This window comes from Camellia sinensis, chromosome 10, assembly GCF_055761805.1.
Source record: "Camellia sinensis isolate YWXY chromosome 10, ASM5576180v1, whole genome shotgun sequence".
NCBI classification, from domain to species: Eukaryota; Viridiplantae; Streptophyta; class Magnoliopsida; order Ericales; family Theaceae; genus Camellia; species Camellia sinensis.
This window is the reverse complement of record NC_138970.1, coordinates 12,975,053-12,992,662: the sequence shown is the minus strand read 5'-3', so window position 1 is coordinate 12,992,662 and position 17,610 is coordinate 12,975,053. Positions and strand designations below refer to the sequence as shown.

The window sequence follows — 17,610 nt, the reverse complement described above, 5'->3', positions numbered from 1 at the left end:
ATTAGATTGTTTTAATTTTTTCATAAATGGTATATATTTTAGGGTCTTACAAAATCACCTTTTCAAATCATTTAAACATGAGAAGCCTAGCCTAAGATTGTTTGGTTCATAGATTTAGACAGGGATATAGAAAACAAAAAAGAAAAGGTATATGAAATATAAGTAAAATATAATTATATTTTATTTACATTTCATTTGTCTTTTTTCTTTTCAAATCTCTTTTTATATCCCTACCCAAATTCCTAAGCCAAACACAACAGAAATGAATGCATTCCCTCATATTTCTTCACAGACAAAGGCAATAAGATCTAACTTTCATTGTTAGAATGGTTGCTATATATGCTTTGGGATTATCAAGTTTTTTTTGGCATATATGTTACCAAATGTTATGTAAGAGATTATTTTTTAAAAAAAAGTCTTTATTTGGGCAGTTCATGCTACTTCGAATGGTCTTGTTGCTTCATAGATTTGGTAAGAAATTGGAAATGTGTAAAATGTAGGGAAATATAATTATATTTCATTCATATTTTACATATTTTTTTCTCTTTTCTTTTTCTAAATCCCTTCTCAAATCGATAAATCAAACACAGCCTTTGTCAATAACATGATAAGATCCAGTTAAAATCTCCAACGGTAGTAGGCATTTTACCTATCTAAATATTCCTATAAAGTATATATTTTATTTTGCCTATCAACTGTTTTATGTTTTTACTCCAACCATGCTCTTTATTTTAGCTATTTATCCAAATACTACTAATTTTATAGAATGACACGTCAACAACAAAGATGGAGGGAAATGATCCTAATGATTGAATACATTTTGCCTAGCGTTGAAGGCTAGCTACATGTAGCTAGTGAATATGAATTGAGCCAAAATGCCTAATCATATGCCTAGTGCATTGGAATTGAAAAAAGTGAATCACACTAGGCATTTTAACTAACAAGTATTGTATGCCTAGTGCATTGGAGATGCTCTGTAACGTGATTGGGTATTTAGGCTGTTTGTTTGGTAGAAAGAGTCCCCAGTGTCTCTCAACATCTCCGCTCTTCTGATTCTCATCAAACATAAAGAAAATGTAAGTCTCTATAGCCCTTCCCGGCCTTTTCGATGTCCCTTCTTTCACATGCTGAATCAAATTGTTATTGTAGATCCTTGCATCGTCAACAGATGTACCAGTTCCACCAGCTGAAGGCCAACCTGTTTCAGACACAACGATCTCCAAAGAGCCACCGGTTGCCTGCTCAAGCGCAGAGTAAACAACATCTAACATTGCATCAAACAGATTTTTGTATTGGAGCGAGCCATCAGTCACCACAACCGAGGGAGATGTGAATAGAGTGTAATCAAGATGAATGCTATTCGTGTTGCCTGCATAACTAAAATAAGGGTACAAGTTTACGAGCAATGGGGAACCATTGTTCACCAAGAAACTAATAATTGGGTCGATGAAGGATGATCGAATATCGGCCCTAAAAGAGCCTTGTGATGGAGGAAAGCTGTTTCCAAGCAATCCAGTGGCGATGGCAGTTGAAACCTTAATTTGGCCTCCAAGCCCTGCGTTGACAATGGCGGTGTGCACGTTTTGCATCGTGGGGACAACAAATTGAGCTGTGCCGGAAGATGGATCGACTTCGTTGCCAACCGCGATGTACTTGACTTTCACATTGCTAAAGTTTTTGACATTGTTTTAGACCCATGTATCTGCTTCATCTGGGCTAATAGCGAGTGTTTGGAGATCTGAGTTTGGAATACCTAGAATAAGCTCAATGTTGGAGCCTCCAAGGGCTCGGAGAACTTGTTGGTCTGGGTCATAGAGTCTCATTCTTTGGATGCCATGTTGAGTGTAAAGAGCTACAACATCTTGCCTAGATGGTAAATTATCACCATTTGTTCCATAAAAAACTCCTATTTGGGCATCTGCATTGCATAAACAAAACAAATTAGGTTTGTACTATAATTGCTTAATGCCATATTGAATTGTTAATCACAAATCCATCTAAAACCTAAAACTATTAAAAACCAAGAAACATTTTTATTATATATATTCTCAAATATTTATAATAATCTTTAGGTTATTGATTCAAGGTTTGGGGCAATCACTTTGTGTACTATTCTAAAAGTTTGGTGTGTATCTAATCTTTTTCCTTCCAAGCACATACTGTTTTGTATGAGTATTCACGATTCGGTTGCGGTCGGGAACCTCTAATCCGCCAATTGGCGGATTGAAAAAAATTAATCCGCATCCGTCCGCCGGATTGCCAGATGCGGATTGAGTGGATTGGCGGATTAATAGATGGATGCAAATCAGTTTGGCAATTTAAACTTTTACAAATTTTGAACATAATATAATAACGTGTCAATATTTTTTTGGGGGGATAATAATCCAACTCAACATAACTAAAAGATTATTAAGTAAATTGTCAAATACCAATAATAAATACATATAAGAAAATTATGCATTACCAAAACTATTTCATTTGATTTTTTTAAAAAAATTATAAAATTAAGCATTATATTTTCTATACAAAAATATCAAATATTACCACTTGTCTTTTGATAAAAGGATTTTCAAATTGAAAACAAATTAAAAATACAATAGAATATTTAAATTCTTTTTCAATTGAAAATACAAACAGAATATCTAAACAAATTAAAAACACAAAATCTTATAAATTACTAGGGGTGTTCGCGGTTTGGCAGTTCGGTTGCGGTCAAAGGAATCTCAAATGTGTCATCCATCTAAAACTAGACGAATTGGAAAAAATCAATCCGCAACCATCTATTCGTCATCACACATTTGTTCAAAATGCGGTGGAGTATTTTAATTCGATCAATTTGGGCAGATCAGAATATCCGCTACTCATCCCAACTATTATGTATTAATTGGGCATTATTTTTTTTACCCTCAAATACTTACAATAATCCCACACTACTAGTCGCCAAAGGTTCATTTTTAGTCGCCAAAAGTCGCCTTTTTACCTTCCCTGACTAAATTTTTTAGTCGCCGGTTTTGTCGCAAATAAACGGTCGCAAAAGGTTTTGGCGACTAAAAAGGTTTTAGTAGGCAAAAAGATAGGCCTTTAGCGACCAAAGTTTTGGTCGCCAATACCCAATTCCACTGTTTAAAATTATACATTTGGCGACTAATCTTTTAGTTGCCAATAGTTGATGGAACGCTGACCAAACTGTTTAGTCGCCAAAACAAATACTTTTGGTGACCAATAGTTTAGTCGCCAAAGGTTGTTCGGTGAAAAAAAAAAAAAAAAAAAGAAGCCAACTTTTCTGCTTTTTCTAAGATTCAAACCACCAACCTTCTACCTTCTAAACCTTTAGCAACACACTCCTTCCACTATACCACTACAACATCACATGAATATATATGCAATATATATTATTTATATACTATATTGACCCGTATTAATATAAAACTATATATATAAATATAATTATTTTTATGCAATATAATTTATGTAAAAAATAAATTATTTACTAAAAAAAAATTGAAGCCACTTTTTAGTCGCCAATAATGTAATTTTGGGCTACTAAAATATTTTTTAGTCGCTAAAAAAATAAGTTCCGGCTGAAAGTAGCATTTTTGGCGACTAAACCTGTTTTTAGTCGCCAAAAACGTCCCCTTTTGGCTACTAAACTGAACTTTAGTCACCAGTTGCTTGTTTTTAGCTACTAAATTTTTTTTAGTAGCCAAAAAGCTTCACTTTCAACGACCAAACTGTTTTTAGTCACCAAAACACGTAGAATCGGTGACCAAACTATTTTTTAGTCGCCAAAACCTATACTTTTGGCTACTAAATTATTTTAGTCGCCAAAAACCATCACTTTTGGCTACTAAAAAACCTTTCATCGCTAAAACCCATACATTTGGCGACTAAATCTGTTTTTAGTCGCCAATAACTATACATTTGGCTACTAAACTCTTTTAGTCGCCAAAAGTCTTCACTTTTGGCTACTAATTCCATTTTAGTCGCCAATTGTGCTACTTTCAGCGACGAAAATTTGGTTTTTAGTCGCCAAAACTGCTTTTCCTTGTAGTGCCAATTGAATTCTACATCTTTTTGAAGAATAAAAGAAATTTGGAAACTGATACCGATGGGCACCTAAGGTACCGATGGGCACCCAAGAGGGCCCAACCCACGGATGAGGGCCCAAATCATATCCCAGTGATCAAAGCTCGACAACTCTGAGAAATCAACACAAGGCCAGGACCAATAACATTCAAACACTTATCAAACAGCCTAGCCACATAAGCAAACAAAGATCTTATAAAGTTATTGCACCCACACATTAACCATTAATGAGACTCTCACAGTATTAAATACGACAACCCTTTTATATCGGAGGAGACAGACTCACCATGAACAATGCGAGCTAGAATATAGAATATAGACTTTCGGCCAACACGACAATCTGGAATGGACAAAGAAATGATGAGCAAAGGATACAAGGAAATTTTCAAGATATGTTAAAGGTTAAGTTCTTCATCTTCCTCCTCCCTCTCGATACAATCAATCTATTCCATTTTAACTCGATTGTCGGAGTGTCCGCCAGGAGATTACCTCTCCTCTTGGACCTTTTTGTAGGAGCGCTCCATGGACTTCAAAGCCAACAAACCTGTTAGAAGCATGAATTAGCCCCGTCCATCTTTCGTTGGAATAAGAGCATCATTAGAAATGACCCCTATCACTAGTGAAATGCTAATGGTATTGCCTTTGGGGGTGTGGGTGTGGGTGTGGGTGTGGGTGTGGCAATACTGTAACAAGACCTATATAATTAAAAATAGTTTTTCTTTGTTAAAATATTCAAGAATTGGCCTGAACTCCTACAGCTCAAAGTTAGGAATTCGAATCTTGCTTCGAGCTACAGCCATTTATTAAAAAGTAATAACAATCAACCATATCAAATTAGTTCAAAAAATCAATTATATCTAATGATAATGCTGGTTTCTAGGCTCTCTCCCACATGCCCTTCAAATTTTTGATAGAAAAGCTACAAATGTATCACAATTAAAAAGTCAGGAACCAAAATGACACAAGCTCCAAATTATAAGGACCGTTAGTATAATTCACCCTAAAATAAATTCAACTATTCTCGTTGCAGGGAAGGGTAGACAAATATATGGTATATGTTATTTTAAACTTGACCTAACTCGTCATTGAGTTTAATTTAAATCATTCCAAGCTAAATCTCAAATCTATCCATTTTTTAAATTATTTAGACCGTTTTAAAATTATTTAGATCTTGAAGTGCTATTAAAGTTATGTACATCGTTTTGCTAATTATTTAAATTTAAAATATTAACAAAATTCAATTATAAAATTAATATAATCATTTAACAAACGTTTTAATTTAAGTTCTAGAAATAAGAATATATAATTATTTTTCTTTATCTTTTATTATTTTTTAAATTTATTTTGTAATTAAATAATATAAAAATTAAAATTAATATTTTGTAAATGAGCGGGTTCAGACCGAGTTGGACTAAAACTTTTTGTTCCAAACCTAAGCTGAAAATTGAATGAGTTTAAAATCTTAATGTAGTCCAGTTCTATGAGTTAAATATTTTTTGAAAAAAAACAATTTAGTAGAGATTTAAAAAAAAATTACACATCAATAATAAAATTTATAAATATTAATAATTAAAATTCTAAATTTTTTTAAAAAAATTACTGAATTGTAATTTTTCTAATATTTTTTATTCAAATATGAAAATAATATCTACTATGGTGGGCTGTGCTCGAGTTTGCAGACCATTAGGCCCATCACAACCCAACATGAGAGTCAAGACAGACCCACATGGCCAATTAGTGCTACACATCAATTGGTATATCAATTAATGTATCAACATATATTGTAATGGAGGACTTACCAGTCGGTCACATGGAAGTAAATTAATACCAGCCAAGTCCTGTCTTATTTCTGTTTCCAATTTTATCCCTCAATATCACATCACACGCGTGAAGCAAAGATGTCACGAGCTCTCTCTTGCACGTGTGACACACACGCGCCTTTCCAACGGTTTGTTGCAGACAAACGTGTGAAGATTTGAAAACCATTCTCAAGCGATTTCCGATTTGGAAATCGGAACAAAGGAAGAGATTTTCAGCGAATCTCCTATTGTTTCCAAAGAAATCGCCAACTATTTTCATACCGATTCCAAATAGATTCCCAGCAAATCTCCCACCGTTTCGATCTATATTCCGATTTGGACATCGACTCTCCTTGTTTAGTTCATCTTCAACAAGCATGCCAATCAAACGTGAGTCGTACTCATCTTCCCTTCTTCGTTCATAACTATAATTAAGTGATAAAATTCGACTTGAAACTATTTTCAATGTGTATCATACAATATTAATTTATCAGTGATATTCAACTTCATAATAATCATATTTTTATGTTCATTTGCTATATCTTTAAGTCTATTTTGACGCGTTTAAGTCATGTATCTTGAATGTGATAAACAATATTAAATGTTACCCTATTGATATACAAATGAGAAATTTTTGTATGCAGATAGGATGTATGCCATATGGTACCTTCTACTATTGTGATTGGTTTTGATAGTAGGGTCCACTACATTTATATTGAGTGTTTGAAGAACAATAATAGACATATGCATTTGTAATTAGTGAAAGATAGTGTCACATAATACCCTATTAACATACAAAAATTTCTCGTATCGTGGTATTTCAGAAGAAGTGTGAATTTTCTTTGTTATAAGATTTGGGTTATGACATTCACGGTGACTGGGCTTGAATTGAACGGGTATAAAAGGGCGGAGTTACGGATGTTGCTACATGTGCAGTGAAATAAGTCCATTTCAAAGTTTATTTTGATAATCTGAACCTTCACATTTTAGAATATATCAAGTAGAATATGTCTACAAAAAATTAAGTTAATCGGATATCGTTTACTTATTCATTAACTCACATTTATATCTATAAAAATAAATAATAATTGTGATTTAAAATATTAAAATAAATACAAATATGAGTGGATGAATAGGTAAACGATATCCGATTAACTTAACTATTTACAAACATATTTTACTTGATATATTTTAAAATATAAACGATTTAAATCATCAAAATAAACCTCAAAATAAATTCTTTTTACCGCATAACAGTTGCCGCCGCGCGCGCAACATCCCCAACTCCTCAAAGGACACGGCCACGGTCCGCAATTTGTGCTGTGACTTGCGGAACTTAAAATGTGATGCGAATATTCAGAAATTGAATTATCGGACAAATTGGCCCAATAATCCATAGTGAAAATATCATAAGTTTAAGATTATTGCTCTTTTATTGTAATTTAAATTCTTATTCAATATCCAAAAAATAAATAAAGGGACATTTACATATAAGTCCTAAGTTATAAACTTATACTCTATTAAATCTTAATTAAAATTTTTTAGACTTTCAAGTCTCATTAAAATTTTACTAAGCTCACTTGTATTCTTGTCATTTTTTTCTCCATTGGTGCATTAATTCATTCCCACCCTCTCTGCTAATGAGGTTTTGCAAAACCAATCTGAAGAATCCAAGGTTGTAGAAGTCGCCGACGAATGGTATGTGTATGAGTCTAATAACAAAAATGTTACCCACCACTAAATAAATCATTGAATCAATCACCAATATTTGTGTAAAAATTGAAAAAATGAATTATTTTTTTTGTAAAATTAAAAATTTTATGTCTATAAAGGAGGCATGATGTTGGAACATTAATGTGAAAAATTGGAAAAAAAAAATTAAAAATGAAAAAATTGATAATATTCTCAGTTTTAAAACTGGAAAAAACTGATAATGTTTTCGATTTTATTGAATAGTTGAATCAAACCAATAAATAAAAAAGCAAAAACGTTTAATCTTATACTCTGTTTTTTTATCAATTAGTGAAGCAATTATATGAATATTATTATGCAAAATTGATAATGTTTTTAATTTTAAAAATTGAAAAAAATTGATAATATTCTCAGTTTTACTAAATAGGATTTATTGGTTCAAAAACTCTTAAATAGGACCTGAGTTACCATAACATTCTTAAATAAGATTTTTAAGTAATTAACTTATAAATAAATAAGTGATGATGATATACAAACAAAAAAATATATAAATATAAATTTCAACTTTCTCATTGTAATTAGGGATGAATAAACATAGGCATGGGTCGGTTTGAACCAGCACTATATACAGTATATACATAGGCATGGGTCGGTTTGAACCAGCACTATATACAGTATATGTTATTCCCAACTCAACCAAGCCCAACATCGATCCTAATTTAATCATTTCACACTCGTTTTTTGTTAAAAAAATGATTAAATTTCAAACTAACTCGCTTAATAAATAGGAGCTGTTATCTTTCCGTCTTAATAAATTATTAAATTATTTAGACTCTTTTATTAATTATTTGAATTTAAAGTATTAACAAAATTTAATTGTAAAATATATTTAATTTAGCCTCTAAAAAAGTATATATATATATGTACTTTTTTTATTTTTTATTTTTTTCTTAGTATATTTTATAACTAAATAATATTAAAAAAATTATATTAATATTTTATAAACGAACGAGCCGTGTTGGTTGAGCTAAAAAAATTTTCTCACCCCAATCCAAATAAATAAATTAAAATTTTTAATTCAACCCAATTTTATAAATATTTTTTTAAAATTCTAAATTATTAGGATGGCTTGAGCAAATACCTACCCTAACCATCCTACGTGAGAGTCCAAGTCAGACCCACGGGCTACACCACCACGTTTCCAAAATATTTTGGAACAATAATCCTATGCACATTAATTGATATATTAATAAATATAAAATAATTTCAAAATTTTTATAGTTTGTGTGTGTGTGATTTTCCGACCACACTGCTCGCTTAGTAACCAGCTGAAGAGCACTAGCAGAATAGATGGCACCTGACTGACCTGCAACAGAAATATAAGAATCCCGCGGTGGTTTCGACCACCCGGGGGCACTCCGACGATCAAGTCAGTATATCTCTCAAAGATAAATCAAGTACTAAACTCACAAGCTTGAGTATCAAAAGCATACCTTAGACCCATGGGGTTGCCTCTCTTTTATAGCCAATACAATCCGAGTCCCAATAGAAGCCTGACCCTAATGGACTTAGAATTACTGCTAATCTGGGACTCCCAGTGGGATTAGGATAAACTCTCTAAGAGTCTTATCTTTACCCAAACTGAAGTCTTCTCCCAATCTAGGACTCTTGTCCATATCCAAGTTGAGTTCCCTCTTCATTCTAGGACTCTTGTCCCTTATCCGCCTATCTCGGATTCCGATATCTTTGGAGGCAACCTCAGCCTAGCCGAGATGACTTCAGCACAACGACCAAGACACGTGGCACCTCGGCTGACACGTCGGCGTCACCTTGCCACGTGTTGGTACTCAGAAAATATATCCCCACAACTGCCCCCTAGGTTCTATTACCTCGGCATTCTGAGGTGATGGAACCTACACTGTTCGTTCATCTGTGCCCCTCTGTCCGAGATCAAACTCACCGACCTTAAAGTTCTCTAGACTTTACTGTCCACTGGTGTCAAGAATCAAGTTTCATGCTTTCCAAGCTGCTTGAAATCGCACCTCCTAGCCAACATTCTGGTTCCATTAATTCGTAAACTCCAAGAGCTTTGCAACTACTCCACTCACACTCTCTGGTGAGTTCCCGATTTCCAGTCACCTATTTGACTCCGGCGATTTTCATATCGGCGTTCATTTCACTTTGTAGGTTCATAAACTCTTACTTTTTTATTAAGCTCAATCTTTCATAACTCTTCTGATTTACTTTGAATCTGTTTATTTGCCATCTGTGGCCTTCTGTTCTCGTCTGTCTTCAAGTTTTTGATTTTTTATTGCTAAAATGCCTGGAACTGTTCTTGTCATATCTGCTTTCTGTTGCTAGTATCATGTCTGGTTCATTACTTTCTTATTTTTCACATACTTACTTAGTGCCTATGCACTTAGCTTTATTCTTGAACTTTGTCGTCTTCTTGACTATTTTTCTCTTTTTTCATTTAATCCTCTGGCTTCTTCTCTTTCTAACTCTTTTGCTTAAATCCGTCATTTGTTCCAAGCTTTCAAGTTTCTGCAACTGTCTTCGTTTCTCTCCTCCGGTGAAGCTTTACGTCATTCTGTCATTGTCGTCAGATTTCGACAATTCTCATTCCGGCTTCCCTCTTTCTGGTAAGTCACTGTTCCTCCTGGTTTTATTTCTTGTTGTTTTCCAAGAAGCTCTGCTTCATTGTTAATCACCATTGCTTGTTTTACCAGTTATTTTCAAATCATCTTCTTGAATACACACTGTTCACACATCTGTTGATTTCTACCACTGTTCTTGGCTTGACACACTTGTGCAATCTTTTTGTCTTGATTTCTTGATAGCTTCATCACCATTCTTGATTACGAATTACATTCTTGTTTCTGTTTTCTATGTCTTTTTCCAGATTCTTGCTTTCAATCTTTGCCTTCAAACTCCGAGGTGCCAATCGCCGAGAAGAGCCTTGATCAAACTCTTCAGGAGATCGAGGCTGAGCTCGAGGCCGAGAAGGCTGCTGAGAAGTCTTCCCAACTGTCTTCTATATCCTGCCATTGATGCCGAGTAGTTTTGTTTTCAATTCTCTTTCTTCTTCTTCGGCTAAGCCTGAGCTGAGAAGAAAGAAGCGCTCTTCGTCGCCCTCATGGACGAGGATTTTCTTCAGTGTCTCTTCACTCGTTTCGGCTGGCTCCTTGCCGACATCATCTAGGACCTCCATGTCCTCGTCTTCAATCTCTGCCTTCCCTGGTTCCCGAATGTTGCAGGTAGTTTTCATTACTGCCATGGAGTAATTCTTTGCCTGCAGTTGGTCTCCTCTGACTTCTTCAATCCTATGTTCTGTGGGGAACCGCAATAGTTGATGCAACGTTGAGGGAACTGCCCCCATTGCATGCAACCATGGCCTTCCCAAGATGATGTTGTAAGGTGAAGGCGTGTCAATCACGACGAATTCTGTTTTGATCTTCTTCTAACTGCTCTTGTATGATTCTATACTTAGAATATTTTGTATGCCTTTCATACTTTGCCTCCTTTGTGCAATCTTCTCAGGGTTACATACCTCGGGTATAATAGCTATAAAACTTTTACTTCGGCAAGATACTGACTTGCAAACTTTTCATAAATTCTAACAAGTGTGAAACATATACTACTCAATGTTAACTTTGCAAACTTTTTCTCAAGTTTCAACAAGTGTTTAAACGATGATCTCGGTCTAGCCTACTTGTAAATTGCTACAAATTTCAACAAGGATTAACATATACTGTAACAGGGATCAACAAGGATTAACATAACAAGTGTTAAACAATAATCTATTTGTAAATTGCTACGAATTTCAACAAGTGTTTAAACAACATACTTAGTTTTTTCCTCAACCTGTAAATTGCTGCAAATTTCAACAGATGATCATATGTCGGCTTAACGTTATTTTGTAAATTGCTACAAATTTCAACAAGTGTTAAGCATCTTCTTTGGTTTAACCAACCTGTAGATTGCTACAAGTGTTTAGCAATAACCTCGGCTTTGCTTCAACTCGTAAATTGCTATGAATTTAAACAAGCGAAGAGAAACAGTAATCTTGGCTTAACTTCAACTTGTAAATTGCTACGAATTTCAATAAGTGAAGATAAGGAACCATCTCGGCTTAACTTCAACTTGTAAATTGTTACAAATTTAAACAAGCGAAGAGAAACAGTAATCTTGGCTTAACTTCAACTTGTAAATTGCTACGAATTTCAACAAGTGAAGATAAGGAACCATCTCGGCTTAACTTCAACTTGTAAATTGCTACAAATTTTAACAAGTGAAGGTAAGGAATAATCTCAGCTTAACTTCAACTTGTAAATTGCTACAAATTTCAACAAGTGAAGATAAGGAACCATCTCGGCTTAACTTCAACTTGTAAATTGCTACAAATTTCAACAAGTGAAGGTAAGGAATAATCTCATCTTAACTTCAACTTGTAAATTGCTACAAATTTCAACAAGTGAAGATAAGGAACCATCTCAGCTTAACTTCAACTTGTAAATTGCTACAAATTTCAACAAGTGAAGATAAGGAACCATCTTAGCTTAACTTCAACTTGTAAATTGCTACAAATTTCAACAAGTGAAGATAAGGAACCATCTCAGCTTAATTTCAACTAAGCATCATCTCGGCTTAACTTCGGTTAAGCATCGTCTCGGTTTCACTTCGGTTAAATATCATCTGGGCTTAACTTCGGTTAAGCATCATCTCGGCTTAACTTCGGTTAAGCATCGTCTCGGTTTAACTTCGGTTAAACATCATCTGGGCTTAACTTCGGTTAAGCATTATATTGGTTTAACCAACTTGTAAATTGTTACAAATTTCAACAAGTGGTAAACGCATTCTTCTTCTCTCTGCCCCCCCAGTGTGAACTTAAAATCCACTTGGGTTCTCATCATACATGTAGCTTCGACCTTGTCGCCGAGGTTTAATTCAAGCCGAGGTTGTCTGCCTTGGTTTCTCTATTGATCTTACTTGGCTCCAACCTAAGTTTGATTTTCGGCCTCGCATCGGCGAGTCGTTTCTCTTTTTTTGTTCCGACACCTTTGTTCCCGGCATGTCCTCCTCGGCCCTAGCATACTTCTCAATTCTGGCCAACTTTAGTCTGATCTTGTGTGTTTCCTTTTTATCTTCTGGGATCTGAGATCTGCTCATTGTGCTCTTCTCTTCTCGGACTTAGGTGCCAAGATCTTATCTTCTGGAATCTTGGATCTACTCACTCAGGTTGAGCTCTTCTTTTCTCGGACCTACTCATCTAGGCCGAGATCATGTCTTCTAGGATCTGGGATCCGGGATTTGCTCACTCAGGTTGAGCTCTTCTATACTTGAATGTTATCTCCTTGGGAGCGCTCATGCCCCCTGTCTTTGCATCCCTTCTGGAAGGGTCTTCGTTCCTCCGCAGGTATCTATCCTTCCATACCTGGAGGTCATCTTCGTTGTAGTATCCGCTTCGATCTGTTGTCTTTGGTGCGTCACCTTCCTGGCCGACGTCTTTCACTCCGTGACTCTGGTCATGAGTTTCTGTGTTGCGGTCGTCCCCTTCAACGTCGAAGTTGATAGATCTCACATTCCCAGCAGGAGCGTTGTCTCCAGTCTGATCCTTCTGTTCGTCATTGGCCATCTATTCTTCTTTCTTTCCCACGGACGGCGCCAAATTGTGTGGGTGATTTTCCGACCACACTACCCGCTTAGTAACCAGCTGGAGAGCACTGGCAGAATAGATGGCACCTGACTGACCTGCAACAGAAATATAAGAATCCCGCGGTGGTTTCGACCACCCGGGGGCACTCCGACGATCAAGTCAGTATATCTCTCAAAGATAAATCAAGTACTAAACTCACAAGCTTGAATATCAAAAGCATACCTTAGACCCATGGGGGTGCCTCTCTTTTATAGCCAATACAATCCGAGTCCCAATAGGAGCCTGGCCCTAATAGACTTAGAATTACTGCTAATCTGAGACTCCTAGTAGGATTAGGATAAACTCCGTAAGAGTCTTATCTTTACCCAAACTGAAGTCTTCTCCCAATGTAGGACTCTTGTCCATATCCAAGTTGAGTTCCCTCTTCATTCTAGGACTCTTGTCCCTTATCCGCCTATCTCGGATTCCGATATCTTCGGAGGCAACCTCAGCGTAGCCGAGATGACTTCGGCACAACGACCAAGACACGTGGCACCTCGACTGACACGTCAACGTCACCTTGCCACGTGTTGGTACTCAGAAAATATATCCCCACAGTTTGTATAATAAGTGAAACTATAATTTTAAAGTGATAATATTATAATATATATATATATATATATATTTGATACATTAATTAATATATCATGATGCATATAATAGTGATTTTAAAATAATTATTTTACATATAATTTATAATTTTTTTTTTGTTAAAAAAATCAAAAAAAAAAAAAAACAATAGACAGGTGATGTTGTTGCCAAATGAGCTCGAAATAAAAAAAAAATTATTGTACAAATCACAAATTATTATTCTTCTTCCTCTTTCTCGGATTTCCATTTTTGTTTTCCTTTGGAATCATCAACAAGCTATCACGACCCAGGGGTGGGTGGCATTGTGGTTCCAACTTGGGAATTCAATTTCCCCTGGGCCAATCTCCTAGGCGTAGCACAGTTAGTTAAAAAGTTGGACCTCAAGTTGTCTAATCAGTACTTAGTGTGGGTTCAATACTCCCCCACTGTGCCAGTCTTGACTTAAGCAGAGCTTGTCTTGGGAGATTAGGACAAGTTCCCAAGTTATAGTCTCCTCGCTCGGAACGACTAACAGGACACCCTGGTAATCTCTGCAAAGGGCGCTGCCTTGGAGTTGCGGGAGAATAAGGAGGATTTTCCTATAAAAATAAAAAATCAACAAGCAATCACCGATCATGTCCACAGCAATCTCTTAGCTCTCTTCCTTCTCTTCAATCAACCGCAGACTACGTCTACACACTCGGTCATGCCCTACCGTTCGTTCGAAGGTGAGAGTCCTGCTCTGAAAAGCCCCTAAACTTTTTCAGATTCCATTTGATTCCCAAGAAAATGCTAGAAAATTAAATAAATTTGATTTTTTTTTATTGGGTTATATGCGATTTGCGAAGGTAAAATCTCTACTCAACTATTCAGTCATTTCTCGCCTCCAATTTGGTGGTTTTATACTTGTATTTGTATTATGACAGAAAATTCTATTTCCACATACCTATTTATCTCAGTGCACACACTTAATGAATTATTATTTTAAAGACAATTATATTCTAAAGTAAAATGACCATAATAGATATCAAAACACACCCATAATATTGTATGAAAATATTCTCTACACATCTTTAAAAAACAAAAAAATCTCAGTGCACATCTTTTAATAAAAAAAGAAAAAACTAAATCCTAATTCCTTCATTTTAGACAAAAACAATAGAAAATAAAGTAAATTAGGAGATTTTTATGATCTTTTTTTCTTTCTTTTTAACATTAGTTTTCTAGTCAACTAAACAGATTAAGATCACATATTTATACGTCCAATCGAAAATAAAAGCATTATAAAATAATTAAAAATTCGTGATTGTGTAGAGGAATTTTCATTACATATTAAACTTTTTTTTTTTTTGAAAAAATAAATCCTTTTGTAATTAGCTAAATCTTGTTGGATAATCTTCACTGTATTTAAATTAATTAAATTTTGTTGTGTACTAAACAACAACCAGAATATAAAGAAATAAAGGAAATGAGAGAATTTGTTTGATTACAAAAATCAAACTCGAAATAAAAATAAAAATAAATAAATAAAAATAGATTTTATTTTGTTACTAAAAACAAAATTAAAATCTGATTTAAATAAATAATAAAACACTGAAAATAAATTAAATAACTTACTTGATTTAATTTCTTCGAATTATAATCTAATCAAGTCCAGTGTTTGAGACTGTGTCCTTAAGACAGATTCGTTCTCTTCACGGTGCTTTCAGAGATTGGACGTCTATCTCCCAGGATGAAATGATCTACTACAAACAATAGTAGCACTACAAATTGTTTGGCTTACAAACACACTAAATGTTTACACTCTTTATTTCGGAAATTAAATGCAGCAAAATACAGAGATTTATAACAGAGGATGGAGTACGAAAATTGGAGTAAAATACAAATGGGAGGCTAGTCTATTTATAGATGTAAAGGTGGCTATTGGTTTTGAATTGAACAGGTATGAAACCTGTTGGTTTTGAATTCAAACAGATTTGAATCTGTTGGGTTCATAACTTAAACAGATACAAGAAAGGGAAGGGCTCTGTTTGGATGTACGTTAAAAACCAGACTAGTTTATTTCGGGAAGGGCCGGTTTGGATGTACAGTAAAACCAAACCAGTTTATTTCCGGTTTAATTTGAATTTTGGATTTTATTTTATACAAAATAAAATTAAATTCAAATATTTTTTGCCCAAAAAGATTAGTATTGGGCCGAACAAGCCCAACCCAACCTCACACCACACACCCGCGCCCAAGCCCAGGCCCAGCCCAGCCCGACCGAACCGATGGACGGCTGCAGTGCGCACGCGTGTGTGGTGATTTTTGGGTCCAATGGGTCTAGCCCATAACCTCTCCCTCTAAAACACTTGGGTACCCCTTGGGGCACACCCCAAGTACCAAACCCAAGCCTTATAAACCCATTCAAAACCTCCCACCAAATCAATGTGGGACAAGCCATTTTACAACCTTAAAGAATTTCCACCAAAACTCCATTTCCATGGAGCACACTTTGGCTTCAATTTCCCATTCACTCGGTAATGGTTTTGAGCAACCAAATATACCACGTGAATCACAACGCGACATAGAACGCGTTACCACTTTGACCCGTGAAAATCGACGCACGGGGCCCACCTAAAAAATAGACCAAACTTAGGATAAAATTCTGGTTTTACCCAGAATTTATAACCATTTCCAACAATCCCCCACATGAATGGAATTTGATGACAACAGAAATGAAACAATATGCAGATTTATCGAAAGAGTATAAGTCGAAAATATCCTGCATCAGGATAGGTAGTTTTCGGCCTTGAACCTTCCCTAGTGATAACCTATCAGACTTACTAGCTAACCAATGGACGCGATGCCTTGAATTGTTCAGCCGTTTGTGTAAGCCAAGACAATAAATTTCACACAAAATATCTTCTAACACATCGTGGTTCTCACTGTTGTGTTCACTTTTGCCTTGAACGCTCCTGGTTTTCATAAATTTTTCTAGAGAATTTAGCCTTTTCATTCTCATAGAACCAGCCCCAGTTCGATACTCATATAAGTGATTCTTATTGTGAGTATCTCCTTATACTCGTCTTAATTTTATGCCTTAATCAAGATATAAGTAATCATTAAAAGCAAAGCTTATCCTTATACCCCTGCATACAACATATGTTGCAGATATCACTCTCACCATAGGAATGGGTAGGAACTTAATCCTTTGGTGATTTCTGGCGAGCCATACATAACTTAGTTGTCCCTTTGAACTTAGTTCTTGGGATCTCCAGTCATATAAGTACGGTTACCATTATGACGACTCTTATGTAATAGGCTTTAATCTCATCCCCTTTGATAAACTATACACTAGCTCTTTTGTCAAACCTTTTGTTAACGGATCCGAAATATTGTCTTTAGATTTTATATAATCTATAGAGATTATTCCATTTGACAACAACTGCCTAACGGTATTATGTCGACGACGAATATGTCGTGACTTACCGTTATACATATGATTCTGTGCCCTGCCTATTGCAGATTGACTATCACAATGAATGCAAATAGCTGGCACAGGTTTTGGCCACATTGGAATGTCTTCTAAGAAGTGACGAAGCCATTCTGCTTCTTCTCCTACTTTGTCCAAAGCAATGAACTCGGATTCCATTGTGGATCGTGCGATGCATGTTTGTTTCGTGGACTTCCAAGAAACAGCAGCGCCTCCCAGAGTAAAGACATATCCACTAGTGGATTTTGAATCTTTTGTATCCGATATCCAATTTGCATCACAATAACCTTCAA

The 17,610-nt window shown here is 35.3% G+C and overlaps 1 protein-coding gene across 1 annotated transcript; it reads right to left on the bottom strand.

The window, feature by feature from the left end:
- Window positions 1-738: 738 nt before the first annotated feature.
- LOC114264976 (glucan endo-1,3-beta-glucosidase, basic isoform) lies at window positions 739-6,264 on the bottom strand. The gene is given in 5 exon segments (XM_082889801.1): window positions 739-1,952; window positions 4,126-4,199; window positions 4,373-4,426; window positions 5,768-5,826; window positions 5,915-6,264. Coding segments are annotated over 5 exon segments (1,638 nt in total). The 3' UTR covers window positions 739-851.
- Window positions 6,265-17,610: the final 11,346 nt, after the last annotated feature.